Here is a 17686-nt window from a genome sequence, read left to right as displayed (position 1 = left end):
GGTGGTGAGATTGCAGAAATAAAGATAAAAAACGTGGTTTTTAGAATTCCTGCCTGGAGAAGGCTGTTCAGTCCAGGGATCGCCTGACGGGTTGCTCTCCAGTGGGCAGGTTCCTAACAGTGTGGCGGCGGGGCGGGGCTCCCCCACCGAATTGGGCCTCTGCATCACCGTCGCACTGTTTCCTCTTCTTGCCCCTGAAGAATCCCTTAAAGAAATACTCCGCAGTTTCCAAGTTGGCTGAGTTGTCTGCTTTCCTCCCAGGGCAGCATCGACATGAGCTGCGTGGCTGTAATGGGACATTCGTTTGGAGGCACCACCGCTGTTCTGGCTTTGGCCAAGGAGACCCAGTTTCGGTGAGTTTCCTGGGGATGCCGTTGTCGGCCCCACACGCCGTTCACGCAGTCGGCAGGTATTTGTCTCCCAAGTCCTCTGTGCTATGCACTGTTTTGCGGGCTGAGAATTCAGTGGTGAACAAGAAAACAAGGTTTCTGATTTCATGGAATTTGGGGGAGGAAACAGACTAGTAAGTGAGCTAACAGATAACCAAATCCCCAGCACCCAGGTGCAGTGAAGAAGATAAAATAGGCTGATATGCTAGAGCATCTGGAAGCTTTTCTGAGACTGTGACAGAGGCCAAGACTCCAAAGGCAAAGAAGCCAGCCATACGAAGTTCTAAAGGAAGATCGTTCTAGGCAGAGGGAACAGCTCATGCAAAGGCCCTGAGGTGGAAGGAAGCTTGCTGTGTCAGCAGGGGAGGGGCATAGAGAGTGAGGAGGTTACAGAGGTGGTGAGGGAGGTAAGCGGCCAGGTCACAGGGCCTTTTGGCCAGAATAAGGAAGTTAAATTATCTTCTCAGTTTGATGAGAAACCATTGAAGGAGTTGAGTCAGAGAAAAAAATTATGCTTAATTTAGAAAAGATGCCTCTGGCTGTCGTGTGAACTGTGGATTGTAGCAGGACAAGACAAAGCAAGGAGGCAAGTTAGAAAGAGGCTGTTTCAAAGTCAAGGTGTGAAATGATGACCTGCACTAGGACGGAGGTAGTGGGGTAGAGAGAAGTGAATGGGGTCAGGATATGTTTTAGAATCTTCAGGACTACATGGTGGGTGGATGAGGGGAAGGAAAGGGAGGAATCAGGGTTTTTTGTTTGTGTGTCCGTCATTTGAGTGAAGTTGATCATCCTTTGCTGAGAGGCAGAAGACAGGAGGAGCATTTGGGGCCGGGTGGGGAGTTGGGGGAGGCTGATTTTAGAGCCTTAGTTTTATCCTCAGATACTGCTTGACAAACTGGCTACATCTTTGAGTTGTGGCACCAACGAGGCTTCCCTGACCTCCCCTGCCACAGACGCTCTGGGCTCACCTAGCAACTCGTTCAGCCAGGGTGCTAAGCTGTTCTGTCTTCCCTTCTTGACTGGGAGCTCCTTGGGAGCAAGAGCCGTGTCGTCTGTCTGTATCCAGAGCACAGTGCTAAGCACATAGTCAGTACTCGATGCATGTTGAATGAATGAAGTGCCATTCTGTTCAGCTGAAGTCAGCTGCCTAGGAGTAGATCCACGGGGGAAGGAGAAGGCCCAATCCTTGCTCTCAGCGAGTTTAAAATCTAGAAGGATCTTCGGCAATAGGTGAAAGCATTCTCTGTCCAAGATCCCAACTGTAGGGTGTGGACCCTGGTAGCTTCCTGGCTTTCTGAACCCCTACCCCACCGAAGAAAGATCTCTTCCTCTTTCCCCACTGCCCCAACGGCTTCTGCAAGGCAATTCCAAATGTCCGGTCCTGTTGCAGGTGTGCCGTGGCTCTGGATGCTTGGATGTTTCCTCTGGAACGTGACTTCTACCCGAAGGCCCGGGGCCCTGTGTTCTTCATCAATGCTGAGAAATTCCAGACCATGGAGAGTGTCAACCTGATGAAGAAGATATGTGCCCTACATGACCAATCCAAGATCGTAACCGTCCTGTGAGTCAACCCCAGGGTCACGATCTCCAGTGTCCTCCCCATTTTTTAGCCAGCTACGGCTCCCTTAATTACTTTTGGATTCTCCAGAAGCTCTGCCTGTTAATTGAATACTTGAATGCTTCCTGAATTTCAAAATCTTACTTCCTTTAGAATTTTCTTATCTGTTCTTTTTTCCCACTTGGTTCTACCTACGGGGATTTCTTCACTAGTTTGTGGGACTTTATGACAGGACTCAGCTGTTCCCTTCTGGGAAAGGGTATGTAGGGTCGTGTGTTAGGGAGGCAGATGCGTGGTTCTGTGTGGACCAGGTCACTCCACAGATCTCTCACCTCATTGGGGAATGTTCTTGGGTCTTTTGAAGAATGAGGATATGGCAGACCTTTGACATATAGATAGATTTTTAGGGACCTTCATGACTATCTAAATTCAGATATCTTCCAGAAACCATTTATATTCTGGCTAAGAGAAACCACATTCTCTTCCCTTCCATCACCAGCACTCTCAGATAGTTTTTCTTTCAGAAGCCATTTTTCGAGAAAAGTTTTGAGTAATTTTAAGAAGTGCACTGTGCATGGGAACTGGCCCAGAGCTTCAGGTACAGGGCTGAAGGCTCCCTGACAAGTCTCTGACTTGCCCCTGTCCTGCACGTGAGCCTAGCGACACACACGCTCCCAAGGGTTCCGGGCCATATTCCAGCAAAACGGCAAGTAACTGCACGCCAGACCTTTGGAATCCCTCACGTGGTTGAAATGCCAGATGCACAGCCCAGAAAGGCTAGGAATCCGGTCAGTTACCAGCGGCTTCTTCTCTTGCACATCTTGGCCCCTGCTGTCTTCCGTGGGGCCAGCCCCTCCCCTTTCATGTTGATTCATGGCAACAGAAGACTGCTTAGCAGTTTCTCCAGCCAGTCAAATTCAGGGTAAGTGTGTCCCCAGACGGAAAGGAGGTGAGAGCAGTTGGGAAAGATGTATTCCATCTTAAACTAAGGGCTGGACACTAAAGTATCCATTATATTCTTCTTTATGCTTTTTCATGTGCCTTAAAAAAATACATGTTTTAAAAGTTAGAGTTTGGGCCCTGGCTGGTGTGGCTCAGTGGATTGAGTGCCAGCCTGTGAACCACAGGGTCACTGGTTTGATTCCCAGTCAGGGCACATGCTTACATTGCAGGGCAGGGCAGGTCCCCAGTAGGGGGCGAACTTGAGAGGCAACCACACATTGATGTTTCTCTCCCTCTCTTTCTCCTTCCCTTCCCCTCTCCCTAAAAATAAATAAATAAAATCTTAAAAAAAAAGTTAGAGTTTGGGTTTTTTGTGGGGTTTTTTGCATGGTATCAAAATTTAGCATTTAGATTTCCTTTCCTCATCAATTTAACTAGTAATTTTAGTTATAAGTAATTTAGCCCAAAATGAGAACCTAGTGAGAATTTTACCTTTGCATTAAATGTATTCGATATGAAATGACCTAAATTCTAAGCCAGAAACCCTCTTCTACAAGCACTTGCCCTCACTTAAATTCCTTTGTCCCGTGTTCCATTCTGTACAGTTGTGAAGCCGGGAGCTGGTCTGTTCTGTGAATGTTGGGAAGTCACCAGGGAAAAGCCCTGGCGTTACAGTTTATAATGACACAGGAATGGCCCTGGCGTTACAGTTTATAATGACACAGGAATGGCCCTGGCGTTACAGTTTATAATGACACAGGAATGGCAGGTGCTCCGGACACTGCCTCCTTGCCCCTGTGCCCACGCCAGCTACCTCAGCCTTTCCCTGCATGGTCAGACATTGTGGTCTCGGAGTTGAGGCAGCTCTGAAGCCAAGCACACCTGTGTTCAGGTTCTCACTCTGTCCCCTTTCTAGCTGTGTGACCTTGGACAGATCACTTCTCTCCTGGTTCTGTCACACGGGATGATGCTTCCCTTATTGTGAAAATTAAGTGAGATAATGCACATAAAGTACCCAGCACATAGTAGGTATTTAACAAATATTTGTGTGCCCTAGCTTCCAGACTCCTCCCATTTACTTGTTTTTCTTTTCCTCTAGTGGTTCTGTTCATCGGAGTCAAACTGACTTTGCCTTTGTGTCCGGGAACTGGATTAGCAAACTCTTTTCCCCTCAAAGCCACGGGAGCTTGGACCCCTATGAGGGCCAGGAGATTGTGGTGCGGGCCATGCTGGCCTTCCTGCAGAAGCACCTTGGTGAGCACAGAGCTGGGGTCTGTGGGTGGCCGTGGGGTCCCTTAGGTTTCCATGTGCAGTGGTCTATACTGATATGTCTTGGATCAGGGAGATATGTGGCAAAAAGAAACTGACTTTCAGGAGAAAGTTACACTGAACCACAGAAAGAACACTTAGCTGAAAGTTCGGAGATCCTGACTCTGTCTTTTATTACCCAAATGGCCTTTGCCTGGACGTTTCACTTCTCTGAGCCTCGGTTTCCTCATTGTAAATGGAATGTTCACCTGTCTACCCCACTACCTCTGTCCTAACTCATTAGCACTTACCTCATCTGTGTTGTGGAGGAGGTGTGAAGATAAATGGGTTAAATTTGCAGAAGTGCTTAAACAAGCATGGATGATGACTGATGTAAATCACAGACCGGCGAGATGGCAAGGCCCGCAGAGGTCTCAGGTCCAGCCTCCTGCGCCTAGGAGCTGCCCTCTCACGGTCAAGTGGCGTGGGGGTGCGCTGCCGCGAGAGTCGGCCCTCACCACTGCTGGAAAGTCCTGGTTTTAAGAGCTGATACTCTAAGTTTTGGCGGGGGGGCGTTACAAGGACTAGAGAGATTCACTGATTTACCTCAAGAGAAAAAGTGTGGTTTGTTTATGAAAGTGCACCTTGCAGGGATGGCAGTGAAAAGTTACAGGAACCACGGCGGCTCGCAGGACTGACCTCTCTCTTTCCCGGGTTCAGCCGCTGTCTCTTCCTCTCCTGACATCTCTGTTTCTCTTTGCTCCGCTCTGCATTTCTCTTCTTTCTACTGTGTGTTTTTCTCTTGCTGATAGCATCTGTTTACTCATAGTTTCTGCTTCCTCAGAACTTCCTTACAACTTCAGCTGGTGTGACCATGCCAGGCTTGCTCTCTCTCCCCTGCGGCATCCTTCCATCTGCAGCTCCCGCTGCTCATGTTTCCTTGGGTGTCAGAGACCAGACTCCCCAGACGGACAACTTGGTTGTCTCAGCTCATCTTCACCTGCCAGCACACATTGTCGGCCGCCGCCCAACCCGGGCCCGGAGCTCTCCTGATCCGATGTCCCCTCTGCTCCAGTCAGGGTGGAGTAGCCTCCCCTTGTCTGCACCAGGCCAATCCCTCAGCAAGCGCTGTGCACAGGGCAGCTTCCTTCAGGAAGGAACCAGGCAGCCTGTATTTCTAAGGTCTGACCTAACTCCAGCCTACGACCAAGATCTGATACTGTGTAACTCCTCCCAGCTTGCCCTGGTTGTCCCCTCAGGAGCTACCCAGAGAAGCCTCGGTCCCTCTCCACCCGGCAGGCAGCTCTTCAGGTGTTGGGAGTCACCTGTGGTGCCCACTTTGTTTCCTGTTCATGAAGCTAAATGTCCGTGGTCACCCCTCCTGTTCCCCTACAGTTCCACACGTTGCCATTTATTGTCACCTTTGGACACACTGCTTGCTGGTGTGCCTTTTACCGTGTGCTGTCTCTACTCGAGTAGGATGTACCTGATCTGGTCTGACAGTGCCTGGGGCAGCAGGACTGTCGCCTCTGTGCCCCGGACACTAGACCACTAGTTGGATGGCCTGAGTGCATTAACATTTCCAATAAGCGCCAAAAAATTTTGGTTTGGATTGAGTTTTCTTTTAAAGCATATCTGTCCTATTATAAAAGTACTGACTTTTTTAACCTAAATTTGCATTTTTATATTTATGCCTGTTGCTTGTCATTTCATCTTGCTTATCATCAGCCATTATACCAGCCTGGGTTTAAGGAGTTTAGGCTTAATCGAGATTGAGACCTTAGAGAGTGTCATTCTTTTTTTATCCTCACCCAAGGACATTTTTTTAAAATTGCTTTTAGAGAGAGAGAGAGAGAAAGGGGAAGAGAAACATTGATGTGAGAGAGAAGCATCAATTGGTTGCCTCTCATATGCATCCAGGCTGGGGATCAAACCCACAACCTAAGTTCATGCCCTGACCAGGAACTGAACCCACAACCTTTCGGTTATGGGGTGATGCTCCAAACAGCTGAGCCATACTGTCTAGGGCAGAGCATCATTCCTGTCACCTGGTAGGAGAGGAATGCATCCCTGTCTCAAGACGCTTAAGGGGCCTGACTACACAGTCCTCAGCCCACCTTCCCTGTTTCCTCTTCGGCACCATATCGTTAGGTAGGAGCTAAGGATGTGCAGGAGCCCAGCACGGTGCATTTGAACTCCCGTTAGAGGCAGTGTCTGCTGAGCCGAGCCACTCATCCCTGGAGACCGGCAGAAGAGGAGATGGAGGGCAGGGAGAGTCTTAGACGGAAGGAAGTTGTTGAGGACTTGTTTTGTACCAGGCCTTCCACTCAGTACTTTAGCATAATCCTGAAGATAGCTTTTTCCAGTAGGTAATCTATTATTAGCTCCAATTTACAGATGACGATAGTAAAGCTTAGGACATCTCAGTAATTTGTCCACAGTTATCTGGTTACTAAGTAGCAAGGCCAGAATGCAGCCCATGCTGTCTCGTTACAAAGCCCATGTGCTTAATTGATCCAGTATTCTGCCAGTGACTCTGATGACCCATGATGCGGTCCGTCTTCTCCGGGGACACAGAGGACAGGCACCTAACTCTGACAGGAGGGGGAGGACAGCTGGGACAGGGGGCTCCCTAGACAAAGCAGTCCTTGTCTTTCATCTTAACGAATGAGTAGGGTTCGCCAGGCGGGGCGGGGGCAAGGGTCTGCGGGCCTGGTCAGTGTGGGGAGACTGTGTTTAGTGTATCTGAGTTCAGGATAGTGAATTGTGCGAGGATGAAGGTAGAGAAATGGGTAGAAGCCAGATCTAGAAGCCCATGTATTTGCTGAAATAAGTTTGAATTTTACTCCATGGTTGTGAGAGTCCTTGGGTTTTAAGCGGGAGGATGTCATGCTTAGACTTGTACTTCCAATCTGGCTGCGTCGTGGAGGATGGGCGAGGTGGGGCGGGCTGGGAGGTGGAGAGCCCAGGTAGGATGCTCTTGAGGTGTCTGGGTGATGACAGATAAGACAGCGCTGAAAACAGGCAGAGGCTCTCTGTTTGGGTTCCTTAGCTTTGCAAAGAGAGAAGAACATTTTGGTGACTACACGGTACATTGCCAACAGGGGAGGGAAACTAAAACAGGTTGTAGGTGGCTCAGCTGAACCTCTCACCACTCCTGAAAAACACCCCTGAGAGCGCATTCTGCCGACACAGGGATGTTATCTTCCATGGAGAAGAATGGTGCTTCTTTCATACTGACTACATGCATCTCCTGCCCCCTCCTACTCACCCTCTTCCCGCTCTCCTGGAAGACTTTCACACCCTCCCCTTTCTCTTCAAACCTCCAGCACCTCCTCCCTTTCCTATCTCTCAGCTGATCAACTGTGCCTCCCGCTTCACCGCTTCACCGCTTCACCGGGAAAAGGGAAGCCGTCAGCACTTCCTCAGAATCCCGACACCCCGACATTCCCCTGCCCACCTTCGTGCATGTACTCAGCGTTCTGTCTGGTTACTAACATTCCCTGCTCCGTTCCCTAACTGAGGCCAGCCCCTCCTCCACCTGTACACCAGACCTAACCCCTTTTGTCTGCTCGAGATGACTGTGCTGGCAATTCTTTTCTCTTTACCTTCTTAGATCATCAGGTTTTTTTCCTTTCTACTGGCTCAGTTCAGGCCAAAATCTCTCTTAAAAAATACCGTAATCTCTCTTGACCCTGTCCGTTGCCACCCTCTATCCCTAACAGCAAAACTTCTCAAAGGAATGTCTGCCTTTGCTTTCTCTGCTTCTTCTCTTCTCATTGTCTCTTAAACCCCTTCCAGTCAGGCTTTTGCATCCCAGTTCCTCATGCAAAGTGCTTTTGTCAAGGTTGCTAGTGACTCCCACAGCGCTAAGTCCAGCGGTCAGCTCTCACTGCTCATCTCCGTGGGACTCGGCAGTCCTGCCAGAGTCGGTGATGCCATCCTTCTGAGACAGTGCAGTGTGGGTTTTCTCCCGGCCCAGAATCTGCTCCTGCTCCATCCGCTTCGCTGCTTCCAGGGCTGAGTGCGTGGACCCCTTCTTTAGCTGTCTGCCCTGGTGCCCCCTCTATCTCCAGTTTGATCTCTACCATGAACAGCAGATTTATACAACCCACTCCTCATTGACACCACAGACAAAAACTGGCTTAAACTGCAATCCTTCCCTTCTCAACTAGTAGTCACGGCATCCTTCTAGTTACTTAAGCCGAAGTCCTCGTTTGTGTCTCTTTTCTTACACCTCCCATCCAGTCCCTCAGAAAATCCTATTGGCCCTACCTTCAGAATATATATGGAATCTAATCGCTTGTCCTTACCCTACAACTACCGTCCCGGGCAAGGCATCTTGCACCTAAATTAAAATTACTCTATCAGTTTCCTAACTGGCCTCCCTGCTGCCACCTTTGCCCCCCTCCACAGTCTTCTTAACAGTGCAGCCAGAGTGATCCTGTTACAAAGTGTGTCAGAGCTTGTCACTCCTCTGCTCAGAATCCTCCAGTGACTCCCCTTTTCTCCAGAAGTCAAAGCCAACCTCCATCGCCCTGGTATGCCGAATGGCGTGGTCCTCCGGTCCTTCCCCACCTCTCCTGCTGCTCTTCCCCTGGCCTGTTTCACTCGCTGCACAAGCCCCCAACGTTGCAGGGACACTCTGGCCTCAGGCCTTTGCAGTGTGCTGTTCCCCCGCCCGGAACCTGTTCCCTGTGCAGTCAGTCTCCTGGCCCACTCCCGCCTCCTCCAGGTCTGCTCAAGTCTTACCCTTCAGCAAGGCCCACCCTGGCCAGCCTGTCTATTTTATTTTGTTTTATTTTATTTTATTTTATTTTATTTTATTTTATTTTATTTTATTTTATTTTACTTTATTTTACTTTACTTTACTTTTATTGTTGTTCAAGGAGAGTTTTCTGTACACCAGCCTTTTTAAAACATTGGACCTTGCCTGCGTCCCCTCACCTCTGTCCCCCGGCCACCACCACCATTTCCCTTATCTGGCTCTTTTGTTTCCCCGTGGCACTTACTACCTTTTCACATGCTGTGTAATTGGTCGTTTACTGTTATCTCTGCGTACTAGATTGTGAGCTCTGCGAAGATGAGGATTTCTGTTTGTTTGTGGATGGACTTTTTGGAACCAAGGACAGGCTGAGGCACACCATGAGTGTGCTCAGTATTTTTTGAATTAATGATTATGCAGCACTTACTCTTTGAGGACCGATTGCATGCCGGGTTCTTTGCAGGGCACTAGGATCCAAAGATGAGGGAGAGCGGTCCCTGCCTTCTGTCCCAGGTTTTGTTTGTTGTGAACAAGGACGTCATTTGCTGGCCCCGCTGTGCCCTGCTCTCTCTGCCTGAGACCGTGGACCCTTTCTGACTGTTTCACCGTGTAGTCAGTCCCATCTGCCCGTGACCCCAGGGCCCCCTCTTGAATCGCACGCATTGTCACACTGCTTCATGATGCTGCCACACTGCTCCTTCTGCCCTCCACTGAGGTGGCCCTGGATTTGCACACACTGGCTGGTGCGCAAAGGACTTTTCTTGCTCAGCAACATCCCTGAGCCTGGAAGTGGGCTTTCCGTTTTCTCACCCTTTCTGACCAGGCCGTGGAGTCTGTCTCTGTCACTTACCCACTGTAATGACCTTGAACAAATCAGATAGCCTCTTTGAGCCTCAGTTTCCTCAAATAGAAAGTAGGGCTAATAACAGTACTGAGCTCATTGGAATATTACGAAAACTAAATGAAGCCATGCATGTAAAGCGCAGTTCCTACAATGAGTTGTTCTTCAATAAATGTTACTTTCTGTTATTGTTGTCATTATTGAGTTATTATGAGTTAAGCAAGTCATTTATGAAGCACCTTTACAAAGGCACTGAATAAATACCAGCATCGTGCCACCATCACAAGTCCGGTCGGCGTCCCCGCCGCTCCTCTCTCCAGGACGGCCCACGAACTCTGTGGGTGGTGCTCGCGGGCCTCATCTTACAGTGGTTCACTCGCCTCCTGTCTGTTTCTTCCAGACCTGAAAGAGGACTACGACCAGTGGAACAACCTCATCGAAGGCATTGGACCATCCCTCACCCCAGGGGCCCCACACCATCTGTCCAGCCTTTAGGCACAACGGGCCATCTGTAAAAGGTCACACATGGGAGAGAAGCCGAACTGAATTCCCATCTGGGGTCTGCCCATGTGGGGGTCTTCCTGTCAGGAAGTGGTCGACGTGGCTCATCTTCACGGATCGAAAGGGTATCATAACACTGCTGACTGGATAACTGGGTACTTTGATCTTGGACTAGTTGATTTTATATTCATGGTGGGGCTTGGATCACTTACTGATGGGCATGCTGACTTTCTGGGGCCCGAGCCCTGGTGGTGAAGGGAATGAGCCCTGGGGTGGGGCGGGGAGCACCCGAGCCCTCAGCCGAGCACTGTGAGCCCTGTTACCCCAGCGAGCGACGCCCGCACCTTGAGCCAGCGCGGCTTCTGCAGGGGAGAAATGAAGCTGAAGGATGGATGGAGTGCAAGTGCCTACCTTCGGGACCGGCAGCCTGACCTGGCCCCCTCTCTCCATACCTCTCAGCCTTCTCCCTCCCGGGGGCCACTTGGCGAGTTCTCGGCACTTGAGGTAACTTTCTCAGATATGGACCACTACCAGATTTCCTGTTTATTTTCAGGCCTTCTCAGTGTGTGGAACATAGTCCTGGGCACTTGGTCTGGGCTAACATGTCCTTGCGAGCCTGCGGAGGAAGGCAGACAGCATTGTCCTCGAGGCACAGGGAGAAAGGCTGAGGCACCGAGTGGGGGGCGCAGACACTCTGAATGTCTGGGAGTTTTGCCAAAAACGTATCTTGACAGAAGTAGGTTGAGTTGGAGAAGATAGAATAACTGTTAAGTAGGCATTTGAATGGGCCCTTGCCACAGAGGGAGGTAGTTTGGTCAGCCAGAGTTCAGGCCCCCCCGCCCCCCACCAGGAGGCCCAGGAATACTTCGGTCTCGCCTCTTCCCTCAGATCTTGTGAGCCTCCAGCTTGCTCAGAATCAGGGTGCTGGGAGCTGTCTGTTCTCTGGCTCTGAGGCCCTAGCCCAGGTTTAAGTCAACATATAGATTGAATTTTTATTCTGTTCCATTTATAATATGAATGATATTAATACTCATGTTTGCCTAATGATATGTTGAAATATTCTCTGTTTAATCTGCGTTAGAGCAAGATGGGGAGCCATCTGGTAGTAACTTTTCCTTCTGTCTTTCTTTGTTCACTTACTACTTGTGCCCATGTGGAAAAAAACTTTAAAAGGAAAGGAAGTCTTCCCAGTGATCTAGTTCAAAGCTGTCCGGGAGGACCGACCTGAAACACCCCTCTCCACCACTCTAGCCATATTGCCTCAGTTCAAGTAGAGGACCCCAGAGAAGGCAAGATCAAAAGGGAAATGTGTCTCCACACAGTAGGTCCAAGGTCAGCACCACCACCACAAGCTGGGGCTGGGTCTCCCACGTCTCAACAGTTGTGTTAAGAAGTGAAACTTCAGGTCCATGGAGGCTGGGAACCTTGGGAGGACCCGTGACCCCAGCGAGACACAGGGTAAAGAGAATGTCATTAAAGCCCTGAGCGCTGGAGGTCTGCAGGCTGGCTTCAAGGTCTGGTTCGCCGTGACCACGCAACTTGGAGCGAGTTGCATTCTCTTTCCAGTCTTGGCTCCTGCACTTCTAAGAGGGGGTCTGCATCATGAGTAGTTAGGAGGATTGAGTGAGAGGGTGTGTATGCATATGGATTATTTAAAAGTATGCTTCCTACTTTCCAAATATGTAAGATTTTTCCAGTTATTTTATAGCTCTTGTTTTTTAGCTTAATTGCTTTTGGTCAGAGAAAATGACCCGTATGGTTTTCATCCTGAAACTTGCTTGCTGGCCCAATATGAGGTCAATTTTGTAAATGTGCCTTAGATGCTTGAAAAGACTATATTCTGAAGTTGCTGGCTTACTCAACAACATGATGGCTTTTCCTCTGTGAGCGTGCAGACAGATATGTAATAGGGCCTTCCAGCCCGCACCCGAGGACCACGGCCCTCAGCACTCACAGAAGCAGTGGGTGCCACCCTCGCGCCTCTACTGGTTCCGCAGGTGCCAAGGTTCCGTCGGCTTTAGCTCGGAGCCCAGCTTCTTCTGCCTTAGACCCATGCATGATGCATGGGTATTTTGTAAAGACTGGGAGCCTCCCTGGAGACAGAAGGTGTTTGGAAACTGGATCTATCACTCTTCCAATTCAGTTCATATTCTGGCAGTGACTCATTTATCTGGCAACGTTAGAGCAGGTGAATTTTCCCTATAATCAAAAGTTATCCTTCGAGCAAAAAAAAAAAACAACTTTGACTCTTTTGAATGATAATTTACCAAAAAAGATAATGCACACACTTCTTAATGTGAACTGGCCTCACTTAACTTTTTAGGGTGTTTCAGTCAGGATAGAGTAGATTATATGGTAGTAACAAGCAGCCCTGAAAAGCAACAGAAGTTTCTTTCTTGCCCATGCTGCTTGTCCTCTGTGGGTCACCTGGATGCCCTGCTCTGTGTCATTTTTATCTTCACTTGGGGACTCGGGCTGGCCGAGCTGCCACAGTCTGGAAGTGCTGGGAGAGAGCATGGGGAAGCTTTCTGCCCGCAGGTGGCATTCATTATTTCCATCCACATTTCATGACTGGCCAAAGCAAGTCACCTGGCCATACCTAACATCCCATCGCATCCCCAGAGAGCCAGAATGTCTGTGACCTGGCCTAAGGTCAGAGCAGAGGCCCCTCTGGCCTGTGAAGCTGTGGATAGCTGTTTGCACCTACGCTACACGGCCCCCAGCAGCTGTGCTCTTAGTCCTTTTGACTGCGTTTCATAGTTCGCATTGCCTCCCTCGGGGTCAGGCGGCCAGCCATTACTCTTTATAGCCTTTAGTGTGCCGGCCCTCAGCAGCTCTGCCCGTTCACTTCAGAGTTATTGCTTCTGATCAGCAGCATATGTACAACCGTCCAAAGTCAAGTCAGGTAGTTACTGAGAGAGGGCTTTAGGGACTCGCCTGCAGCTAAAACGCACTGCCCTTAGTGCTTAGGAATGGTAACCCTTCCTTGGACTGCTCAGGAGGGGTATAACAAGGGGTTTTGGCCCTTTGCCCTGATTTTTGGTTAACTTCCAGGGACTCGAAAGACACCAGATGAACGGCCTTTAGATAGGCAAGACAATCCTGAGTATTAACTGTCATCTGTTGATAAACTGCACTGCAGTGAATCCTTTTGAGGAGCAAAGGTGTCTTGGGTTTCTTTTGCATCTTCTTGTTCCCATCCCATGAAAGAGCTGAACTCATGGAGGCCTGCTAGTGGAATGTTGTGAGCTTCCTGTGCAGGGAGTGGCGCTTCAGTTGGGGAGGGGGTGAGTGCATACAGATGGAGTGGGAGTCCTCATCCCTCCCACGTCCTGGAAGCATCAGGCTGAGGCTCCCAACACAGTCCCCAAGCCCCTTCCTACTGTGTGTCCTGACACAGCTGCCCTCTGCCCTTCCCCAAGAAGTCTGCTGGGCTCTTGAAATGTCAGCTGATGGGCTCCAACTGCATGTGCTGGCCTGGTGGGGACCTTTATCTGCCCCCTTCTTCTTCAGGGGCACCTATTCCCCTGGGCCTGCAAAGTGACAGAGGGACAGGAGAGGCCATACTCTGTACTCAGGACCCAACTCTTATTAGGGAACTCACTTTCTGTCCCATCACAGCCAGATGCAAAGGCCACGTGTCCTTGGCCACAGCTGCTTGACAAAATGACGACGATGATGATGATTGCTGTACTAACCAACATTGATTAGGCCCTTACTGCGTATCAGGGACTGTGCTCAGTGCTCACATGCTTCATCTCATTTGCTTTTTACCGTAACCCCGTGAGGTCAGGTGGTATGAACCCCATTTTGTGTATGAGGAGGCAGGTTTAGAGAAGTAATTTGATCGAGTTCTCATAGCAAGATTTTGGCAAAGCTGGGAACTTTAGGTGTCAAAATCTAAGCTTTTAGTCCCTGGGCCATGCTGCCTAATGCACATACTTGGTTTTGCCCCTTCCTCTGTCTGTTTAAACTCTCAGGGTATAAGGAATATAATTTCATGACAGATGGAATCAAGAATGTCAAATTCCCCAGCAGTTTCTATATGAATTGTATTGAGAGTCAGTGGTGTGTTTAGCACTACCGAGAAGTGAGTGGGAGAGAATCGAGCCTCACCGAGGACTGTGGGTCAGGTGCTCTGTTGATTTCACAGATGAAGCAAGCAGTTCAGGGATTAAGAACATGGTCTTTGAAATCAGACAACTCCAACACTATTTTCCTTGTGACTTATGCTAATTAACTTATGTGGGCTTCAATGTGCTCATTTGTAAAATGGAAATTCTAATAGTATTTACCTGTTAGAGTTCTAATAATTGAAATAATGCATGTAAAGCATTTAGCACAGTGTCTGTCCTAAGGGGTTATTAAACATGAACTGTTTTTACTAGTATTGTTTTATTTGGTCTTACGTACCTATAAGGTGAGATATAATTTGCCCTTGTCCTCTATGACCCCAGATGGTCTCTGTCTCAGTTCCCATTCCAGCTTCTGTTTCACAGTTTCCTCCCTCACAGGATGCCTGCAAAACTGTCACTCAGCTGGTACCATTGTGTGAGGGCGGGGCTAGATGAAGAGAGAGTGTTTCCATTCCGTTTGCTCTCGTTTTCCTGCTCTTCCCATCAAAGGTCAAAACCCACACCATTGCTCTAGCTTTGTAGGCGTTCTTCACCACCGGGAAAAGTCTGTACTCGTAGGTTCTGGTTTCGGCTTTAATTTCAAGCCTGATCATCCAAACACATGTCTGTGCCCCAGAAGTCAACCACAGGTCCCAAACGGGGAATGGCAGGGTGCAAGGGAAAGGTCAGTGCAGAGGTCGGCCAAGGGGAAGAGGACCTGGGGGTGGGGAATTTGTAGTGGGGGCTAGTTGTGTTAATTCTTGTCTGCTATCTCTAAGGTCGGGGGGCGGGGGGCGGTAAAGTACCCCATGACCTCAGGAGAAACTTCCCAGACCCGAGAATGGCCTGCAGATTACCTCCGCATAGCTCTCTCCCTCACTGCCATGTCCAATTTCTTGCCAAGTTCTTTTGTTCCTCCCCACTTGGTGGTTCTCACTCCCAGCCCATCCTTTCCATTTCATCTGGGTCTAGCCCCTCCCATCACCTCACCCCTGTAATCATGTTTGCAGTCTCCTGGACCCTAATTTCTCCTTTCCACTGCATTCTGCTGCCAGATCTTCCTGAAAGAGCACTTTTATATCAAAACACCAGCCTGGCAAGTTGGTCTAATGGAAGGAAAAACAAAGTAATCGGAGCCCCGGGTTCTCGTCCCCACTATCACCATCTCTTGACCTATGACCTTGTGTGTATGCTTTTCCTCCCCTGACCTCAGCTTGTCTAACTATAAATTTGGACACAGGGTGGTCCCCAAGGCCCCTTCAGTTCCGGCATTTTACCATCTCTGTCTCTGAGTTGTCAAGAATCTACTGGACTTCCTTTTCCCTGTACAGTTGCATCCCACCCCTCATTCCATCCGGTTTTGCTCCATCTCTGTCCTCTGCTGCTTCCCAGGCACTCTGCTTTTTCCATGGTTCCTTGCCTATGCCCACCCATTCCCCAAACACGCATGCTCTTTCTCGTGATCTTTTCTTGCCCGCAGGGCCTTCCCAGCCTCCTTTCTGCATACCCACGTACTGCTAATCCTTAGGCCCATTTCTGTTGCACCTCTCCTATGAAAGCCTTTTTGATTAAATTCAACTAACATTTGATCTCTTGGCCTCCTGCTCCCCAAGAGAAATATAGTCTGAGCCATATTTAGTATCGTACTTTATTACATTGTTCCAGGAGTAGGCCCCATCTGTTGGACAGGGAAAAGCATCCTCCTGTTGACTGGCATGGGGAGCAGGGATCGCTGTCCCTTCTGCCCCGCCCCAGCCCCACCCCCATCAGCAGGGTTCTTGTTCCCCAGCCAGACTTGAGGACAGCTGGTATTCGCCCAGCCCTCTGATGTCTCCAGCTGCCCCTGCCTCGTTTTCCTTTGGTTTTCTCAGATCCCAGCTGTGGCGCCCAGGGCAGAGCGGCCGATGAATCAGCCCGGGGCAGCTGGAGCAAATGAGAGGAACACGGACATGCACCATCGAGAGTCAGAAGGAAGGCAGAACTGAGCACAAATCACACCCGTGTTGAAAACGAGGGAACGCAGTTTGCTGGCTTGTTTTTCCCATCTTGCTTTCATCTAAAAAAAGAAGCTGCTCAGAAATACAGTCCTCAGCCTGCTACGCCAGGTGGTCTCTAGATCCCTGCCAAGTGCGCGTATATAATTATTCATCTTTGTGGAATCACACCCAGGTCTGAATCTAGGCACTGACATTTTTTCTGACATTTTTTTAAAATCCTCACCCGAAGATATGTTTATTAATTTTAGAGAGGAAGGGAGAAAGAGAGAAATATCCATTGGTTGCCTCCTGACTGGGGATCAAACCCGCAACCTGTGTGTGTGCCCTGACTGGGAATCGAACCCACAGCCTTTGGTGTATGGGACAGTACTCCAACCAACTGAACCACCTAGCCAGGGCACTTTTTTGCCATTTGATCTGGAACCAGTGAATCCTCTGAGCCTTTGTTTCTTTTTCTGCAAAAGGGTTCACTAATGTTTGCCTTGCCCTCTTAATATTTGGGGGATTCCATGTAAGATTAAGGCCACTTTGTAATATATAAGGCACTGCACAAATATATGTTGCTATTAATAGTAAATGTGCCATATTTTTGCTATAGTGTGCTGCTACTTAATGAGCACTTACTTTGTGCCAAATACTGTGCTAAGTATTTTACATACATTGTAAGTACACGTAATCCTCACAACATCCCTGTAAGATAGTGTATATTACCCCCTCTCAACAGATCAGGAAAGTGAGGTTCAGAAAGATTGGTGCTGGAGCCAGGATTTGAACTTAAACTGCTGAGCTTCAAAGTCTATGCTCTTGATTCCTGTTCCTTCCTGTCTCACAAGAGGAAAATGGTTCTTTACCCTATGTAAGCTAAAATAACCCACAATGGATTTCCAGTAAATGCCCTACACAGCCAGGGCTTTCAGAGACTCATTTTTGTTGAAGACCTGATGGAGTCCTGAGTCCATCCGTTTATCCTTCCATCCATCCACCCACCTCATATAAAATTAACAGTTAAGGGACCCAGTCCATTAGTACTACACTATATAAACCATGGAGCCAATCAACTGGCAAAATTATTATTTTTAGTCTCTAACCCACGTACTATACATTAGTGGTTCTCAACTGTAGACGCACATCAGAATCACAGTGAAGCTATGTAAAAACACACGTGTCCTGGCCACGTCTCCAGAAATCCAAAGATGCTGATTCAGAAGGTGTCGACTCAGGGGTGTCCGTGTGAGTGAGACAGAGGGAAGCTCCAGAGGTATCCCTGATATGCAGCCAATATGAGAACATTGGCTGTGATTTAAAACCATTAGCCTATTTTCTTTTATGA

At 48.9% G+C, this 17686-nt stretch overlaps 1 protein-coding gene across 1 annotated transcript in view; it reads left to right on the top strand.

Moving 5' to 3' along the window:
- The window catches only part of PAFAH2 (platelet activating factor acetylhydrolase 2), a 33137-nt gene extending 18505 nt beyond the window's left edge, over positions 1 to 14632 (top strand). The window contains exons 8-11 of the mRNA XM_028514130.2: positions 262 to 353; positions 1780 to 1950; positions 3989 to 4143; positions 10144 to 14632. Of these exons, the coding sequence (XP_028369931.1) occupies positions 262 to 353; positions 1780 to 1950; positions 3989 to 4143; positions 10144 to 10238 (513 nt within the window). The 3' untranslated portion in view covers positions 10239 to 14632. The remainder of the gene's footprint in view (positions 1 to 261; positions 354 to 1779; positions 1951 to 3988; positions 4144 to 10143) is intronic.
- Positions 14633 to 17686: the final 3054 nt, after the last annotated feature.

This window comes from Phyllostomus discolor, chromosome 5 (genome assembly GCF_004126475.2).
Source record: "Phyllostomus discolor isolate MPI-MPIP mPhyDis1 chromosome 5, mPhyDis1.pri.v3, whole genome shotgun sequence".
Taxonomy (NCBI): Eukaryota; Metazoa; Chordata; class Mammalia; order Chiroptera; family Phyllostomidae; genus Phyllostomus; species Phyllostomus discolor.
The sequence above is the reverse complement of the archived record's forward strand: the minus strand, read 5'-3'. Positions and strand labels throughout refer to the sequence as shown.